Source organism: Syngnathoides biaculeatus, chromosome 15 (assembly GCF_019802595.1).
Source record: "Syngnathoides biaculeatus isolate LvHL_M chromosome 15, ASM1980259v1, whole genome shotgun sequence".
NCBI classification, from domain to species: domain Eukaryota; kingdom Metazoa; phylum Chordata; class Actinopteri; order Syngnathiformes; family Syngnathidae; genus Syngnathoides; species Syngnathoides biaculeatus.
This window is the reverse complement of record NC_084654.1, coordinates 23,433,465-23,452,839: the sequence shown is the minus strand read 5'-3', so window position 1 is coordinate 23,452,839 and position 19,375 is coordinate 23,433,465. Positions and strand designations below refer to the sequence as shown.

The window sequence follows — 19,375 nt, the reverse complement described above, 5'->3', positions numbered from 1 at the left end:
GGTCAGTCTACAATACTAACATATCGAAGCGATTTGCCGGCCGAACACACTTACAAAAAGGCAAATTATTTGTCGGATCAAATACACGTACGACCACATTTGAGTTATTGGTCAGTTAAATGCACGAGTCAACATGTTGAAGTTATTGGTTGGTCAAATGCACGAACAAAAGCACAGGTTATCGGTGAGGCGGGTGCACTTATCAATGTGCATGTTTTTGGTCGGTCTAATACACTTACTAACACGTTTGAGCTATCGGCGTATCATTTTGGAGTTACTGGTCGGTCAAATGCACATTTGAAAACATTCAGGTTATTGGTTGCTCAAAGGACAAAGAATGTATGCCTAGTAGTATTTGCATATTGTCGAAAGGATTTGCAAAACAGATTTAAGTAATTGCTCACTTCATCATACTCACTGACATGTTTAGGTTATTGGTCGGTCTGACAAACTCATGAGTTTTATGCTGTAACAAATGTTCTAACAAGTCCAATTTGGAGTTGGACAAGCATTTTTTTTTGCTGTTGTAATACACTTCCAAACATATCTTAAAAAAAAAAAAAAAAAAAGGATAGCGTTATTGGTCTGGCTAACAGGTTATTGGTTCTCCCAGAAGCCATCCCAACATTTTGGAGTTATGGATCCACTGAACATAAACTTATGGCCTGGTTGGAGTAACTTTTGGTTGTGATCCAGACCCCCTGCGAGTCTTACTTGAGCATTTGCACGCCGTCGGGGGTGGTGGGCTGGTTGAAGCGTCGCATGTAGTCGTGCATCTCGGGGAAGCTCTTCTTCATGTAGTCCTCGGCGCTACTCTCCCGCACCGTCCCGAATCGGAAGCCCAGCGAGGGGTGGTGCAGCTGCGGGAGCGGGGGACGAGGAATCCCAGGAAGTCGTTAGTCACGTCGGACGAAGAGCACGTGGTCGGACGACGGCGCATCAAGTACATCCCGAAGGTAGTCACGGTGTTTTTGGGAGTCTTTTGGATTATAGTACAACACTACATGCTACACGGAGCCTATGTTAGCTCTGAGTTATTGTTACGAACAAGTTGGGAGTTATTGGTCAGTCTAATACACTAAATAGGTTTCAGCTGCTGGCCAAATGCAGATAACATGTTGAAGATACTGTTTTGTCTAAGTCAACCTTGCGAACAGGTTGTGGTTATTGTTTGGTCTAAAACAGACATAGGTCAGAGTCATTGGTCAGTCTAATGCGCATACAAAAAAGGGATTGTTTTTTTTTTTAAAAAATGATTGGCTTGATGCAGCTATTGGTCGATTTGATGCATTTACTAGTATGTCCGAGTGATTGGTCTATTACACATGTGCAATTCAGAGTTATTGGTTACGCTAGTAAACATACAAACATGTTCTAGTTATTGGTTAGTCTAATACACTACCTAACAGGTTGGACTTATGGGTCAAATCGAACAGAGCCCAACCTTTTCGTCGTGGATTCCCGACACCTGCTCGAAGGTTTTTTCGCCGACCATGACGGCGGCCAGGTTTGCCGTGTAGCTGGACAGGACCAGGAGGCAGAAGATGGCCCACAGGTTCATCAGGAAGCGGCCAGTCCAGCATTTGGGGGTCTGGAGGGGGGTGGGGGTGGTGGCCATCAGTCAGTGGAGGACTATAGTTTGATTGTGGATTACTTCAAAACGTTTTATTCGTGTCGCACAACGGCGGTTAGCGTGAACTACCGGTCGAGAGGAGAGCGTCGCGAATGACGTGCTACGACCGATCCGGGAAAAACTGGAGGCAAATCTTGTGCAAAGTCTTCCCGGAAGAGTAGAAAAAGTGAAGGCCGTATTTTTCTTGGTCACATTTTCTTATTTGAAGGACAAATATGTTTTTTTTTTCCCCAGGTACTGTCACGATTTGAGCTTGACACTTTGCGTCCTCTTTACAAATCCCACATTAGCAGCCAATTAAGCTAATTGAAAAAATATGGCTGGGCATATTAAAGGAAAGTCAACAAAAGCGGGAGGGGGGGCACCTCGGAAATATCTCGCCGTGAAATTGACAGAACACCCCCCCCACCCCCCCAACATGAAAGCCAATCATTTATTCCACCAATTAAAATCCACCTCACGTAAGAGAAGACGGAAGGAGACTCCGCCGTCACCGCGACCGCCAGGGTCGCGAGCGCTCGTTGCAAGGTGAAATGACGGGGAAAGCGTCTCTGAGCGGCGCGGCATTCATCAGCGTCGAACCTCGACGGCGGCCTCGCGCTCGTGAAGTCACAACAAAGGTCACCTTATCTGCTAAGTAGACCAGGGAGTCAACGTTTGTTTCTTTTGCGCTCCGGGGCTCTCCCTGTACAAAATACAAAGCAGCGGAATTTTTTTTCGCTTTCATTTTTAATTAGCATTATTATTTTTTCATGTTGAGTAGATCGTCCCCCTCCATACTCATGGTTTGGCCCCTCTGTATTCACCTCTTCACAGATGGAATTAATAATATGAATAGATATAGAGCTCATGCACCTACGTCATAAAGTCACGTGACTTTTGTTTACGTCGCCATGTTGCCGGCCTAGCTAAGCTAAGTCGACGCCCATAGTCATGTCCGATACCGTTAGACATTTAGAAGGCGAAAATAAACGAAGGTACATGGAAAAATTTGATAATCTCAGCATAGAGGGACCCGTATGTAATGCCGAAATCGATGTTGTTGCCGACAAGAAATTGGACAGTTAATTCGACTCCGCTTGTCTTGGACAACTGGATCTACACATGGATCTGGTGAGTAAGTCGTCGAGATTTACACGGAAAAGTTTGAACGCGTATAAAAGTCGGGACGCATACAAATACTTTGTTGCTGGATCTGTTCTCATGAGGAATAAATCCCACATAGTGACGGTTTTGACGGCTCGTGAACGCGGAAGCGTGTTCGGCCACACGTTAACCTACGTAAACCTCTGTGTGAACGACGGTTTATTTTCTTTTTTTTTTTTTTTCATTGCACTCATTTGAGAACAATGCATATTAAATTAAAAAAAAAAAAAAAAGTGTGCCGGGGTGAGGTTTACCGAAGTTTAACATGTGGCCGCAACACGCTTCCGTGTACCTCAGAGACAACTTTTAATGAATTGTTCTCAAATGAGCCAACTTGCCGTTGTAAATACTTTGTGATATTTCGAGATTGAGAAGAATAATTCCTACCTGAAGTGAAGCGATCGCTACACAGTCGTGTGTATTTGGTTGGGCACCGTCCATCACGTTTAATTGCCGAAATCCATCGATCCTTTCTGGTCTTTTCAGCTGGTATTCCATAGAACAACATTTCTCGGGTATTGTAAATATTCTCCTCCGGTTCAATGTCGACCAGCTCTGTTTGACAGGCAATACGGCGCCGTGAAAATGGTGACGTCACGTGCACGAGCTCTATAGACGGCACATTTCACCGGAATTCTAGCGTCTTTGCCAAGACATTGGCAAACCTCGCAACACGATCAAACGGGCACTTACGCTTGAATTTTGTCTGTCTGACTCTTAAGAACGTTCAAATGTTGGCGAAAGCTCGTCTCAACACTAATACTGGATGTCAGTGTAAGTTACAGCAGGTAATTGGATCCAAACGGCTTCCTCGGCAGCTTTTTAATGACGTTGGCGGCCGGGCCGCGCTCAGAAAAGCGATTGTTTGGCTCTTTGACGCGGCGTTTTCACGGGTGGCGAGATTGCTAATGGGGGCAAATCTGTTCATCAGCGAGGATCAAAAGCGCGACCTTTCAATTAGGCGAAGGTCTCCCTAATAACTTGGCCTGTGTTCTCATTCATGCCCGAGTTATTTGCAAGACTTTCTCTTGGGAAACGCGGGGGGGAGGTGGAGGCGGTTGTGTGTTTATCATGATGGCTTGCCAACTCACGGCGGGACGTTCTAGACAATGACATTGAAGTTGAATATTTGGATTTGTGAACGTGCATAAATTTGAACGGGCGTATGCTTTTAAAACATCAAAAGTGGATGGGGGAGGCGGGTGAAAATGACCTCGCGTGACGGGAGGTACAAGCCAAACATTGGACAAGAATGAGCTATTTATCCATCTGTTTTTCTCCACATCACCTGCTCAGGGTCTCTGGTGGATCCCAAAGTGTTCGTGCCCAGAATACGTAGCCAGGGAGGCGTCTCATCTCGGGCCAACTTCTCCAGTTCCATCAGGAAGATTAGATTAAATTTGAAGAGATCAGAACTAGAACCGGTCTAGTTTAACCATCTACTTTCCTCCGCTTCTACTGGTCAGAGTCATGGAGGAAGAACTCTAGGTAGACGTTCTGAGGAAGACCTGGGAGACAAGGTCCGTCTACCTCTACGCCAACGTATCTTACCGGTTTGATATGCCCGGAACACGGAACCAGAGTGAGGACTTAACAATAGTTGTCTTTGGTTAATTTCCCCAGCTACATTAGTAGGATACCATTAAGATTGACTAGACTTGAACTAGAATAATAGATTCATGGGGGAAGAATTCTTGCGAGGTTACTGGAGGTGTTTGCAGGCAAAACTGAGAGACACGGTCCCAACAGTTTGGATATCCCAGACCCGTCTCTTCATTGAGAGTACAAGATTAAGGTTGAAAAGAATTGAAGGACAGTTGTCAACCAGTCCATTTATTTTCCTGTGTCATAATCCAGGTCAAAGTCATAAGGGAAGAAATCTCAGAAGGCTATTGAGGTGTTCCTGGGCCAAATGAGAAAGAGATACCCTCCAGAGAGTCATAGGTCTAGGCTGACGTCTTTTACAAGGACCTGCCTTGAAACCCCACCGAGGAGGAAACTGCAGATAACAGAAGCCTGAAGCACCTCATGTGGCTTTTCGCTAACCAGGTTCTTTGCACCCACCTCCAGAGGTGACCCCCCAGACACTCAGTGAAGGAAACTAACTCCCGTCATTTGTATTTGAAAGATTTACGCTTGCGACCGCCGGTGAGGGTGGAAATGTATTTCCACCAGTAAATCACCACGACAGTCCAATAAAGCGAAATCGGACATTGCGGCAATCTTCATTGACTGAGTCCACCGTGAGCTCTCCTTCCAAGTTTACGCGGCTGGAGAATTTTCCCCAGACAGAGGACGGGACCACCTCGACAAGCTTCTCGCCATGTAAATTGACGATCGCTACCATTTGCATTTGAAAGTCAGCACTGAGCCAATTGACCTTTGGGGGACTGAAGTGCATAAAGTTTTAACATTACCCACGGTCCTCAGAAGCACATCATTTTAGGAACTGCGCCGTTTTTATTCACTTCGGCCTAAAGTCTGTCAGGGAACCTGAGGGGCTCCTCGTAAATCATAACAGCGATCCATTTTCCAAAGATGGAGTGGAAAGAAAGTATCGGTCCCTCCCGTTAACACGACCACGAGCACCCTCATCGTTAGCCCGAGCCAGTTCCCGTTTCGTCGTCTCGGCTTATTCCATTAACCCCCGAAATACGATGTGGACCGCCTTCCGTCAGTGCTCTCGTTACTCCCCCTTGTTTCTTTCGGGGCTCTCAAACTTTATGCTACTCAGACCCCACCTTCATCCATCCCAATCACGCCGGTCATAACTCTTGCAATCTCTGTCGAGACACTTACCCTCGCATTATCCTCCCGTGGCTCCCTACTTCATCACCGCCTAACATCTAACCTCGCCCTCAATCAATCTTCTTTGCTCCCCGTTTATATTTTTGTGTTTTTTCATCATTTTGCTGCAAAACCCTCCTAAATCATCTTCTGAATTCCCTTAACTGCTTTTGTCCTACTGCCTTTGCTCCCTCCCTTATCCCGGCTGATCTAAGCAAAACCGCCATCGATCAAGGGGATGATCGCAGCGTTTACCTTGGTGGCCACAGTGCGGCCGAACAGGATGGCGTAGCAGAGGTTGAGCGCGGAGGAATAGGAGAAGACGCGCACCCGGTTGCGCCCGTGGGGGGTCATGCCGAAGGGGCTGTTCCACTCGTACAGGGTGAGGAAGAGCGCGGTGAGGTGGAGCGTGACGAAGATGCCCACCCACATGGACCAGTGCAGGGGCCACATGAAGGCGCCGATGGGGGCGGCGGTGTCCCGACTGCGAACCTGGGAGAACCCGAAATATGTCAAAATATTTGTGTGTGGTCGAAATGCAGACGATAAAGGGTTTAATTTTAATCATCACGTGTTCCCACAGTCTTCAGCGGTGCTTCGAGTTATTCGGAGCCTTTGCAAGTCCAGCGGCGCTCACTTTGCTGGAAAATACTCCAGTGACACGCCGAACTTTGCGTAGCGTTTTCCTCCAAAATCCTCGAGAGCCCCGTTTCGGTATCAGCCTCGTATTTTTACCGCCAGCCTGAGATATCTTGTTGGTAAACACATCCAGCCGTAATTGCCTTGTAAAAACCAAACACGTACTTTTCCTTTTTGGTTTTTGCACAATTCATGTACTTTGGAAGGGCAAGGGAGTTTTTCCTCTCTTCGTACAGAGAGATGAGTCTTTATTCCGAAATGGGACCCCACTGTCAGATCGTATTATGCATTGCAGTGTGTCAGCCGCACAGGGAGATGTTAACAAATCAAACGAATAACGGCGGCGCGTCTCGGGGTTCCGCTCAGACGTCTCCTCCCCGAGCAGATACGGCTTCTTAAACCGCCGCTCGTTTTTTGGGGGAATTTCCATAATTAATAGACCCGGCGTAAAGCGAAACTAATTATTCACTCGCTAATGAACTCCTGTTGCCGGATGAGCGGGGCCAACGGGTGAACCCGAGCGGTGGGGGTGGCGGACAGGAGTGGCAGAAATGACTGGATGCTGAATCCCGAGGTGGAAAAAGAATTCACACGCCATGGACTTACAGTACGTAGAAGGAAATAAAGTACTCCACTTGGGTAAAACGTCACAGGCGAACAATATAATTTTACTTTTGAGTACATCTCCCGTATGACTGGCTGGTGAGCAGTCAAGGTTGTAGTCCGCCTCTCGCTCTAGGTCAGCTGGGAGAGGCTCCAGTGTAGAAAATGGACAGATAGCTTTTAATGACATAGAAAACCGCATATTCTCTGCGTACGTACTGTAATATGAGGTTGGGGAAAAAACCCCAAACCTATTTTGACAAAGTAGAAGGAACCACTGTGTACCTGTACTCCCTTTGCCATCATTAGGACACCAAAAACACCACAAATTGAACCAATGATGACCACCAGCTACTGTACCAGGATGCCCAGGCTGGTGGAGTAGAACGGCGACGTGAAGTCAATGACCCTGCTCCTGGCCGAGTTGATGGAAAAGGAAGTGACCGCCATGTCCGCCACGCCGTTCCTCAGGTCGCCGACCAGGCCGGTCCAGCGCCCGCCGCCGCTCATCGCCCCGTACTTCCCGTCCCCGACGATGTAGAGGTCGAAGGTGAAGCCCATGTCCTCGGCCAGCTTCTCCAGCAGGTCGATGCAGTACCCGTAGCAGCACTTGCGCAGGTCGTCCGGAAGGCCTGGGATGAGAAGACTGCGACGTGGAGTGAATTCCGACGAAGCTCGGAACAGCGGGATTAATGCTGAGTCTCATGTAATACCCTTTTCACACTGAGCTGGTGATGGTTTAGTGTTCTGAGTCAAAATGAGTTCTGATTTGTTGCTATACTGGTGCAAGACTGCACCATCTCGTTGCTGGTCTCAACGGACGGCTCCTATGATGACAGCTATATTAGGGGTTAAGGGCTGGGATTTCAGGATTGGGGAAAAATATTAGATGTTGGGGTTAAATGGAGGGTTAAGGGTTTGTGTTAAACCTAATCCTGATCAGATGGTTCTTAGGGGCAAGGTTTTAGGGATAGGAGTAGGGGTAGAGTGTTGGGCTAAGATTTAACGTTAAGGAGTAGTTTCAGGGACTGTATATTACCGGTTCGGGTTCAGGGTTTGGGTGCTAATGTTGGCAACTATGGGTTCATGGTCGGGGTTCGTAGGAATAATGAGGTTTAGGATAGGGCGTTTGGTAATTAAGGAACAAGAGTTACCATTTTTGTGAGATGGTTTGGAGTTAGGTTTCGGGATTAGAAAAAGGGTCGGAGTTTCAATTTATGCTAGGATTTGCGACCCTGGTGCAGAACGTCAGCAAACCTATCTGAGAATCTACAGGAAGTGAAAATGGAAGCATGTATGGAATTGATTCGGACAGGGCGAACTGGTTGTATGTTATCCAATTGGTGTTTGGTAGTTTGATTAGGTCAGTGGACTCTTCAAATGGTTTCGGTGAGACGAAAAGTCAGAAGTCAAATTCTAAGCGGTCTTTGGATGCAGATCCATCCAGTCTGTCAATGTGTAATCAATAAAGTCTACGGAACCAAGCTGCAAACTTACTGACGCCGTCCCAGTCCGCCACTGACGCATTGGGGTTATGCAGCTGGTTGAAGAGTCCTTGTATCACGTCCGACCTGTTGTTCCTGGGGTCCAGGCAGAGCTGTCCGGCCGGACACATCCCGTCCTCGTCCACCTCGCGAGTAAACACAAACGGGTGCTCCACCAGCGTCACTACCCGCAGACGGTGCCCCTCCACGGAAAGCCCGGGTCTCCAGCGTCCCCCGGCGTGAAAATCCCCTTGCCCGTCGCCTCCCCTCACCCCGGCGCCGAGACCTTGACCCTGACTGCTGCCAAAGCCTCCAACCAACCCATGGACGCCGCCCTCCAACTCCAGCCTGCCTCGGGACCACTGGCCCACGGTGACCCAGGCTGGCTGGCCGAGGGCGCCCCTCTTGAGGCTCCAAACGTGGAAGAGCTGTGAGGAAAGTACTCTGGAGAGGCCGGCGTCCACCTGGATCAAGCCCGTGGCCCCGGTAAAGGAGGTGTTGGGGAAAAACCTAGATAGAGACACCATGAAGAACAAGAAAAGATTTGTTTATAATTTTACCCCTCTCGTATGTATTGAACACACTTAAAATACCGTAAACGTAGTCTGTGTGTTGAAGAAGCGTCTTTACGAGACGTCGTCAAGTTTGCTGGTGAGGGTCTGGGTGTGATCTGTGGCCGAAAGCAGCTCCTTCGCGAGTTTCCTAATGGTGCCCGTGTGTTTTAACGTTCTCCCGGTGTTCAATAAATGGCTGAAAAGTGCGAAATGCAAACTGCGGCGCTCATTTCCCACATGAGAGGGCATTACGGGGGGTAAGTATAATGGAAAAACATCAAATAAATGATCGCTTGAAAGTTTTTCGATATCGCGGGGGGGACGAACAATGAACCGTGACATAGCAGGTGAGGCCTACTTTATTTATCCCCATGGGGGAATTCGCTCGTCCTTTTAACGGCTTGCGTTGCTCACGGGTACATAAAAGACGTTGCGCGCGCCAATAAAAACAACGCCGATTGAAAATAAATACAAGTTAAAACGTCGTCCTTCCAAAAAGAACAGGATTCTCTCTCTGGGGTTCGGGCGAGGGTTAGCCGATCTCGGCTGACTTTGGCCCGGGGGTCGGGCTATAGCTTGGAACGGTTGCCGCTTAATCTTGCTTTTGCACTTTTGACCGGTCATTAATTTTTAAAATAGATCATTCACCTGACTTCTCGGTTGAGCAACCGTTAAATGCTAATCGCTTTCGCTTAATGCGTGCGGTTTATTAGCCTAACAGTAAGGAACACCAGGGTGTTCGTTTTGCTGTTTGAGTTGGTGGAACCGCCGCCGCGCTTGTCACACTTTGATGATTTATCGTTCATGTTTTTAGGATAGAACAGAAGATGGAGAGAACAAAGGAGGCTAACTCCACACCGGAAGGCCGGAGCTGATATTCGGGCTCCCGCCCGACTTACACCAAAACGAAGGAACGGAAAACTTGGGGAAGCGCCGATCAAAAGGTTAACAAGGAGATTGCGGAGGGCCGCGGTCTGATAGCGGCGCGTCGGCGAACCATCTCGGTTGGGGGAATTGCATCTCCGTGAAAGTCATAATTAAAAGTTAATGCGGAGCAGCGCGGGGTCTTCGTCGAATTGGAAAATTCCGGATCGACGGGACATTGTCATGCGCCTCACTCCCCCGGTGGCTTCCATTAACTGGGAAATACATGAGGAGCAGCAATCCCGGTGGCCGCGTGAGTCCGTGCCGGACCTCTTGAACCGCCCGGTTCGATGCGGATCCGTACGAGTAATGTTTCATCAGATCTCGATTGGTGTTGGGTCACTGGAAACTGTAGACCGGATTGTTTAAATGTTAAAGAACGGAGGGATGGCCGCGTCGGTCAACCGTGCGTGGGCTGTCGAGGACGTCCGTCTCGAGATGACCTTGTCTTTCCCCGTTTCAGACTCCTCCGTCGTGGGCTCAAGACAGGAATCGACGTGCGCAGAATGTAATCCCCTTCCCATTAAGCACGAGATCCGCCCGGTGAAATAAAAAGATTACAACGATCATAACGGGTCATTAACCTCGGCTCCCGGTCTTCTTCCCTTAGCGGATTCCGCCGGTTTCCCCCCCCCCCCGGCATCATTATTTACTTCAGCGGTGTGATAATCAATTCATATCATCTGTCTTCTGCAAAAACCTTCTTCCAAGTGCACCTGGCGTCGTCCCCGTCGCCCGCCGCTCATGTTTCCTCATCAGCCGCCTCGACAATAAAAGCGCCAGCGCCCCCTCCCCCCCCCCCCCGGCCTCAGATGCCGAAATCACTCACGGTAATAGCGCGGCTGAATCATCATATAGAAAAAGACAAGACGATTCATCAAGGCGGCCCACACGCTGGTCCCCGTGTCGCGTGATAGAAATGAAAGCTCACGGTTTCTCCACTTTGTGAGATTTCTGTGTCGAGATTCTGCTTCTGTGGCGGTCCACGGACGAAACTCTCATCCTGCAAGTAAACCAGGAAACGAAAGTCCGTTCCCTTGACTTTTCCAGATTCCGGTGTCGAGATAAACGCGGGATCCTGAGGTCCAGGACAGGCCACCTCGGCGTCAGGTCCCGTTGCTAATTCACCCCGGCGGCATCAGAGAAAGATGGTTTCCCGCCAATAACACCCGGCCCGCCCGTTGCCGCGCTGAAGACTGAATGTCAACAAAGCGGCGTCGGTAAGTAATGACTCCGTCGGAGCGACTCGGGCATTCGTCTCGCCTTCTTATCGCTCCATCTTCCTGCGCGAGGAAAGTTTTACTCCCTTCGGGGACGGCGCCCGACTGAGCTCGTTTTCGGGGCTTTCAATCTCTCTCGCGGGGACGGAACCCGTGTCCGGCGAGATGGCAACGATTTCAGATTTCTCGCCGTCAACCACCCCCCCCTCTCTGGGGCTGCTTCGACTTCATTGCGGCTTAATTTGTGTTTTTCGTCTTCCCCTTCCGGCTTCCCCGTCTGTGTGTTTTCTCTTTAATGCTCTCTCGGGAATAAGCGACGGTGTATTTTATGATTATTATAGACAGCTGGAATAGAACACCAGCCAAACTTTCGGAACTTTTTTTTTAAGGCTATAAGTTTATTCTCGGCACGGTGACTCAGTGCGCCCCCCCCGCCTTCAAAAGACTTTCTTCTCCAGCTTTCTATCGATCTTCATCCCTACCGACAATTCTGTCCTAAAGGGTGCAACGGTACGCCAAAGTTCACATTTCGGCGCGAGCCTTGATTTTAAGGTCACGGTTTGCTCACATTCGGTACAGTGAGGAAACAACAAAGTGCGTGTCCATTTTTTTTTTAAAAAAGCAGATGATATATCCATTGAAAATCGTTTCTTTTATGACAACTTCAATTTTAGTAGTTTTTAGGAGATCGCCGAAGCTAACAAGTACAACGGTAACAGTTTGAAGAGTAGCGTACTCTTAACGAACTGCTAAATTTTTTCCTTTTGGGAAAGTCCGAGATGAAATGAAATGAAAGAAACACGCAGTAGGTTTAAAGAATATTACGCAACATCACAATGATTTTCTTTTTATAAAAGTGCAACTTTAAATCGTTTGTTTTCGTTCGAGGAAACGAACGGCGCAGACAAGTCGGAGACTTTTCTTTTTAGGAAAGTTCAACATCTGTAGTTTGTCTTCTTTTTAGGAGATTAATAATCCATTCGTGGGCAGCAGTCTTGGCGGCACGGTGGTTCAGGTGGAAAGCGTTGGCCTCAGGTTCAATCCCGGACCCACCTGTGTGGAGTTTGCATGTTTTCTCCGGGTGAGCACTCCGGTTTCCTCCCACATCCCAAAAACATGCAACGTAAAATTGGACACTCGAAATTGCCCCTCGGTGTGATTGGTTGTCTCTATGTCCCCTGCGATTGGCTGGCGACCAGTTCAGGGTGTGCCCCGCCTCGTGCCCGTTGACAGCCGGGATAGCCTCCAGCACTCTTGTGAGGATAAGCCGCTAAGGAAATGGATGGATGGATGGAATTCTTGTGATGGCTTTTAGTAAAGCGTTGGCCTCACAATTCTGAGGTCCCAGGTTCAATCCCGGACCCGCCTGTGTGGAGTCTGCATGTTCTCCCCGTGCCTGTGTGGCTTTTCTCCGGGTGGGCACGCCGGTTTCCTACCGCATCCCGAAAACATGCGACATTCATTGGACACTCTAAATTGCCCGTAGGTGTGATTGTGAGTACAACTGTCGTCTGTCTCCGTGTGCCCCGCAATCGGCTGGCGACCAGTTCAGGGTGTACCCCGCCTCCTGCCCGTTGACAGCCGGGACAGGCTCCAGCACTCCCCGCGACCCTTGTGAGGATAAGCGACAAAGAAAACGGATGGATGGATTCAGTCTGTTGTGCAAATAGTTTAGGTTCCGCAGAAAAACGATGGAGGCGGTTTTCGGGTCAATTTTGAAATGTCAGTTCTTGCTATTTCGGAGAGGTCATGTCGGACTACATAAGACCAGTTCTAGCGACTTCCTCCAGCTTCTCGGCAACCGAGTCATCTGCTGATATTGTTTTGCAACTGTAAACACCCTCTCGACTCGTTCTTGCCCGTAGCCTCCGCCTCGAAATTGCCCCGGCGCGGCCGGCGCTCGCTCGAACCGCGGACGACGGGGGACTCTCCGGCGAGCGATTATGTCGTCGATTGCGGCGCTCAGCTGGCGCTCGCGTCACTCCGGTTGCAAATCCTCCTCCTCCACCACCACCGAGGGGGTGGCGTGGGGGGGGGGGGTGGGGGTAGTTGATACACGCTATTTCATCCGTTGTGCCTTCTCAAAAATAACCTCCACATCAGCCGTCAGAGCGGAGATTTTCCACGCGATGTCGCGTCGATGTTCCATCACACACAGCGGCGTAAACACGACGGGATCGCAGCTTTGTAAGTGGAAAATGTTAACGGCTTAATACGTCGCTCAAAACACGTGCACGCGCCCAAGTGTGAATAGACGGCGAGGCTGACGCAAGCTGTCACAGGCGCTCTTTAAAATCTGCAGGAAGCGACGAAGAAGAAGGCGCCGACGCGCCGTCGTCTCCCGTAGCGACGCCCCGCCCCCGCCGGCCCCGCGTCACTCAAAAGGCGAACGGCTAGCTGCGCATTTACCATGCGCGCGGCTTAACGAACCAAAAAAACAGCTTAAGAACATTTTTGGGGGAGCGTTTTTGGCAGATGTGCCTTCGCGTGGCAATGACGTCATGAAACATTTTATTTTCATACTGCTGTTGCCAAATCAAATTCAATTTCCTTGAAAATTAAATGAATTACCGTTAGATTAGGCTAACTCCTTACATTCTGAGGACATTTCACCAATAAATGAAGCTTTTTTTTTTTTTTTTTTTTTAGTAAACATTTTTATAGGAATAAAACCATTTAGCGAGACAGTTTAATCCAGACAAAATTTTGCTGAGAAATCACACGTGGATCACGTAAAAAATGTATTCCGTTCATTTGCATTCATTGGGGAAAAAAAAAAAAAAAAAATCACATAACGAATATGAAGACAATCAAATTTAAAATGTTTATCCTGATGAAGTAAAAGAATATGTACAAAAAAAAACATTACGTCTTGGTCAGAATATGCAAATTGACGATGTCTTATAAATCATTAATTATCAATAAGAATATATTTGGATGACATGAAAATGCAAAAAAAAAAAATGCATTCAGTTTAGATGAGGAACTAGATTAATATTTGGATGATATGAAAATGGGAAAAAAAAAAATCATTCAGAAACTGGATTAATGATGTCATAAAAATCTTACACATTATTCTCCTGTATTGTGTGTGCGCGTACCTGGACAGGTATTGTCCCGACGAAGCCGGTTCCCGTCGCGTCGCTTTGTCGTAACAGTTCAACACGTTCTGGATCAGCGCCAAGTCGGGCCTGGCCACGGCTGCCGCGGTGACGGCTCGGCCAATCAGCTGCAGCGCGTCGCGGATGTAGAAGCTGACGGGCTTGCGCCCGACCTCCCCGTAGGCCAGCAGGCCGAGAGGACCCCCCAAAGTGTGCAGGGAGTCCGGTGACAGGGGATACCCCATGATCCAAAGCAGGGCCGGGAGCGAGGGGGCGAGCCCCTGGGCCGCCCGCAGCACCGAGGAGAGACACTCCGGGTCCGAGCCCAGCACCAGGACGCTGGAGACGGGCGAGGCGGCCCGCAGTAAGCGCGCGGAGAGGATCCTCAGGACCTCTTTCTCCCGCTGGTCCTCGCCGGCTTCCCCACGTCCGCCGGCCCCCGAGACCTGGGTCAGATTGACCACGTCCCGCAGGTGCCAGGCGGCCCCGCCGCGGCTCCGCAGGTGGGACAGCAGCCCGTCGCTGCCCTCCTCCCAGCCGGGGCAGACCACGGCGGCGCCGCCCCGCCCGCCTTCCTCTGCGCCGCCCCGGTCCCCGTCGCCGCCCCGCAGGACCGCCAGAAGCAAGCCGCCCAGGGAGGACGGAGGCACGCGGGCCGACATCTGCAGGTGGAACGCGTTCTGTTGGAGAACAACGACAAAAACGATTTCAAAGGTGTTCACAAGCAGTCTTCTCCTCACACCAGCAATTTCGAGTGGCTGACTCCGCCTCATTTTCTCTAAAACATGACATCATCGATCACCCATCCATTCTCCAAGACAAAATTGGTTTTTCCCCTTCGCCTTTTACATTCATTTGACTAATCTTGTAGAATCAAATTTTCAGGGGGTGGGGGAGGAACTACGACCGGACCGGATTTAAGCGTTACCATAGCTGCTGCAACATAAACGGAACCGACGTCGGTTCCGATTGGGGGAACGCTTCTGGTTATTCTTCGCTGCTGCAAACATGTCAGACAATTTCAAGGGACCAAAAAACGGTTCTTTTGAAACCAAGCACCGGTCCGTCGGATTCGATCCACGTCTTTTCTGCAGCATTTCTAATGAGAGGAAAAAACCGGAGAGGACGCGCCGACTCCTCGGTGGAGCGGAGATTCAATCCCTGAACCCGAGAACCGCGAGGCAGGTGAGGTGATCGCCGCCGCGGGGAACGCGACGTTCCGACACGACGGTGAGATCATCGTCGTCGCGAGCGGCCCGCTCTGGTGAATTTCCACTGCGGACTTCAGAGGATGAAGATAAGCCAGTTCGAAAGACAAAAACATTTGGATTCAAGAGAGAAAGAAAAGAGCCGCAAAGAGATTCACAGATGGGCAAGAAGACGCACCGCCAGCTGAATGACATCAAATCACATTAAGCGTGATGTTTATGAGCGTTGGTAGGATTTAAAAAAAAAAAAAAAAAAAAGAGAACAAATCGAGCCTTGCCACAGTTGTTTGTCACGAGGGCCGACGCAAAAACAACAAAGTCAAATGACTCAAACGGGGAGTCAGCGAGTCGCATACCGAATGAACGTCGTCATTGAACAGAAAAAAAAAAACCCCAAAAAAAATTGGACGAGGGGAAACCGATGATCGGTACGCGTGGGGGATGATGCACCTTTTCCGGACACGACTTTCTTGTGATCGGCAAAAGTTGACCAATGGTTTCGATCGCAGAATATCGGCGTTGACCGCGCACGTGTGGATTTACAATCGTAAATGGTAAACATTTTGATATTTTTCATCGTCTCCGGTCAAAACGTTTATCAGTCAGGTTTGGGAAAGGGAAATCTTATCACACCCATACCACTGGATAATCACCCGGGATCATTTCATAGAGATGGCCAACAAAAGTGAGGAAATTTAGCCCGATTGTTCGGACACCACTTCATCGTTTTTCCATTCCATCGCACGGTAGAATCTCAGACTCCACGACTCACCTCGACTTGGGGTTCACCACACACGAGAATTTGTGATCGGAACTATTGAACAGGTTTAACTATCGTTTGTTAGCCTCAAGCATTTTCTGATCAGATTGGTGAGGAGGGGAAAAATAAATATTCCACACCACAGGAAAATAGATCAGGATAATCTTTTATAACCTCCTGAGGACCGGGTTTTTGCAAAATCTGATTGCGGGGGTATGGGGGGGGGGTAGCCTCACATTCAGCATGATTTATTGGCATGTGTGTAATATTTCACTTTTTGGATTAGTGATTCATGGGAATTGCTGTCAATCAAGAGTTCAGGATAATCCTGCGACATCCGACAATCGGGCTTTTGCCGGCTTTGACTTGGAAAATCCTCAAATTTGCTCGATTTGTTGGTGTTTCTGAGCCACTTAATCGTTTTTGTTCCATTTTACACGTGACAATTTGCGATCCTCAACATTGAACATCCATCCATCCATGCATCCATCTTCTACCACTTCTCCGGGTCAGGTCACAGGGGAAGTAGCTTCAGGAGGGATACCCAGACTTCCCTTTCCCCAGCACTTCTTCCAGAGGGATCCTGAGGCGTTCCCAAGCCAGCCGAGAGACATAGTCTCTCCAGCGTGTCCTGGATCGTCCTCAGGGTCTCTTTCCGGAGGAACATGCCCGGAACACCTCACCGGGGAGGCGTCCAGGAGGCATCCAAATCAAATGCCCCAGCCACCTCATCTGGCTCAATGCGGAGGAGCAGCGGCTCTACACTGAGCCCCTCCCTGATGACCGAGCTCTGACACTCTGCGGCCGCTTTCATCCGGGATCTTGTTCTTTCGGTCCCGACCCACAGCTCGTGCTCATAAGTGAAGGTAGGAACGTAGATCGACTGGTAAATTGAGAGCTTCGCCTTTGGACTTAGCTCCCCCTTTACCACAACGGACCGATACAAAGTCCGCATCACTGCAGAAGCTGCACCGATATTCCCTCACTCGTGAACAAGACCCCAAGATACTTGAACTCCTCCACTTGGGGCAAGATCTCATCCCTGACCGGAGAGGGCACGACTAAGGACCATGGTCTCAGATTTGGAGGCCCCCATTCTAAACATGTTTAACATTTGTGATTCTTGGCCTGAACTGTTTTTCTGAACAGAAAAAAAAAAAAAAAAAAAAAAAAAAACACATTTCACACGTTCCACAGCACAAGGATAATCGCGTCGGAGAGTCTTTTAGCGACTTCTGACGACCGGGACTTTGATTGCAAAAGAGCACCCGACCTAATCTGCCGCATCTCAGTCGGCTTGGCAGGGCGACAGTCGTGTCCACAGTTCTCCACCTCGGCGACAACACTGGCTTGTTTCATACGCTTCCAAACTGGATAACACTGTTGTCCTTGAATGCAGCACACAGATGGAAGTACTGCCCCCCACCCCCCCCACCCCCCTTCACCGCCAACCCCCACCAACAACACCTTCCTTTGGGGAGGATGACAATATTTCATCCTATCAGCGCTCCGGGCAAGGTTGATCTTTCATATATGGAATGTCCAAAGTTCATCTTCAGAAGATTTCGGATGAGCGGATTAGCATTCGCCCAACGCGCATCTCCAAACGTCGGCAAACGCATTCATCTGTAAGCGTCCGCGTAAAAAGGCGCGATTGAACGCCCGTCGCGGAGATTTGCGGCGCTCGCATAAACACACGCACGCACGCTACCCGTGTACTTATACGTCACCTGCGAGTATTTAAAGATGAAATATTCACACAAAAGTGCAGATTGGACACATTCATTCAAATGGAAATGCCCCACACGGGAGTAAACAAAAGGAGCCCAGCGCCGAGTGAAAAAGTGACTGAAGTGTGCCCAGACACGCTTGATTTGATGCAGGCGGAGGTTTTACGTACTCCCCCGGGTACGTATGTAACATAAAAGACGGGACAAGATGGACGTCTTTTGGGCTCGGAACGCCACAGACGCTTCCGGTATTTCCGGTTGTCGGGAACAGAGGCCGGAATCGTCGAGCGAACGTACGGGCGCCGTGTCGCGCGTAACATTTACGACCGACGCCTTGATTTACGGCGCGGAATGAAACGCTCGAAGCCGTGTGAAAGGTTCTACCTTTTTTCCTACGTACTGTACTGCGTAACAGCCGTTAAAATGAATGGAGCAGCTGGATGCCAGATTACTGAACCATAATGCAAAAATGGCATGTGAGGCTACGGAGCTCGTGCACGTGACTTCCTAATTTTCACACCGCCGTGTTGCCGGTCAAACGGAGGTTGCTCGACATTGAACCGGAGGCGAATATTTACAATACCCGAGACCTGTTGTGCGGTTGGTTGTCACGACAGACGAGACAGATATTCAAAGAGATCATTCTATGGAATACCAGCTGAAAAGACCAGAAAATATCGATGGATTTCGGCAATTAAACGTGATGGATGGAGCCCGACCAAAATACACCCACGCCTCATTTAAGGTAGGAATTATTCTTCCTCAATCACAAAAGTACTAAAAAGTAATTATCGTGCCAAGTTGGCTCATTTGAAAACAATGCGTTGAGAAAAAAAAACAAACAAACAAAAAAAAACGACAGGGAGTCGTCTACAACGTACACGGAAGCATGTTGCGGCCACACGTTAACTTTCGGTCAACCTCTCACCGACAGACTTTTTTTCCTTTTTTTTTTAAATATGCGTTGTTTTCAAATGAGTCCAATGCGTATTTAAAAAAAAAAAAAAAAAGAAAATTAACCGTCTGTCAGAGAGATTTACGTAGGTTAACGTGTGGCCGCAAGACGCTTCCGCGTACGTTCCGTGGAAATGACTCAGTCCTCTTAATTCTTTTCGAATCATAGTTAAACAACGAGGGTTTGTGTAAAACCACGGATCATTCATTTAATTATTAGTATTTGTATTGAATACTAGCTGAAAAGATTGACTGATTCCGGCAAAGGTTAACGTGTCGCCGAACGCGCTTCCGCGTTCACGAGCCGTCGAAACCGTCGCTATGTGGGAACCGATCCAGCAATGAAGTATTCATATGCGTCCAGACTTTTCTACGCTTTCAAACTCTAGATCTCGACGACTTACTCACCAGATCTGCGCGTAGATGCCGTTGCCCAAGAAAAGCGGAAGCGAATTAACAGTCCGCTTTCTTCTCGGCGAAAACATCGAGTTCGGTATTAAATACCGGTCCCTCTATGCTGAGATTATCGAATTTTTCCACGTACTGTCGTTTATTTGCACCTTCTAAATGTCTAACGGTATCGGACAAGACTATGGGCGTCGTGCTACAAGACATATTTCCAACCGACTTAG

At 48.9% G+C, this 19,375-nt stretch overlaps 1 protein-coding gene across 1 annotated transcript in view; it reads right to left on the bottom strand.

Annotated features, from left to right (window-relative positions):
• Nucleotides 1-19,375, bottom strand: part of grin3ba (glutamate receptor, ionotropic, N-methyl-D-aspartate 3Ba) — a 97,699-nt gene that overhangs the window by 22,667 nt on the left and 55,657 nt on the right. The window contains exons 2-7 of the mRNA XM_061844243.1: nucleotides 14,092-14,771; nucleotides 8,306-8,802; nucleotides 7,169-7,440; nucleotides 5,822-6,058; nucleotides 1,445-1,591; nucleotides 715-860 (exon numbers count right to left, since the gene is read on the bottom strand). Of these exons, the coding sequence (XP_061700227.1) occupies nucleotides 715-860; nucleotides 1,445-1,591; nucleotides 5,822-6,058; nucleotides 7,169-7,440; nucleotides 8,306-8,802; nucleotides 14,092-14,771 (1,979 nt within the window). The remainder of the gene's footprint in view (nucleotides 1-714; nucleotides 861-1,444; nucleotides 1,592-5,821; nucleotides 6,059-7,168; nucleotides 7,441-8,305; nucleotides 8,803-14,091; nucleotides 14,772-19,375) is intronic.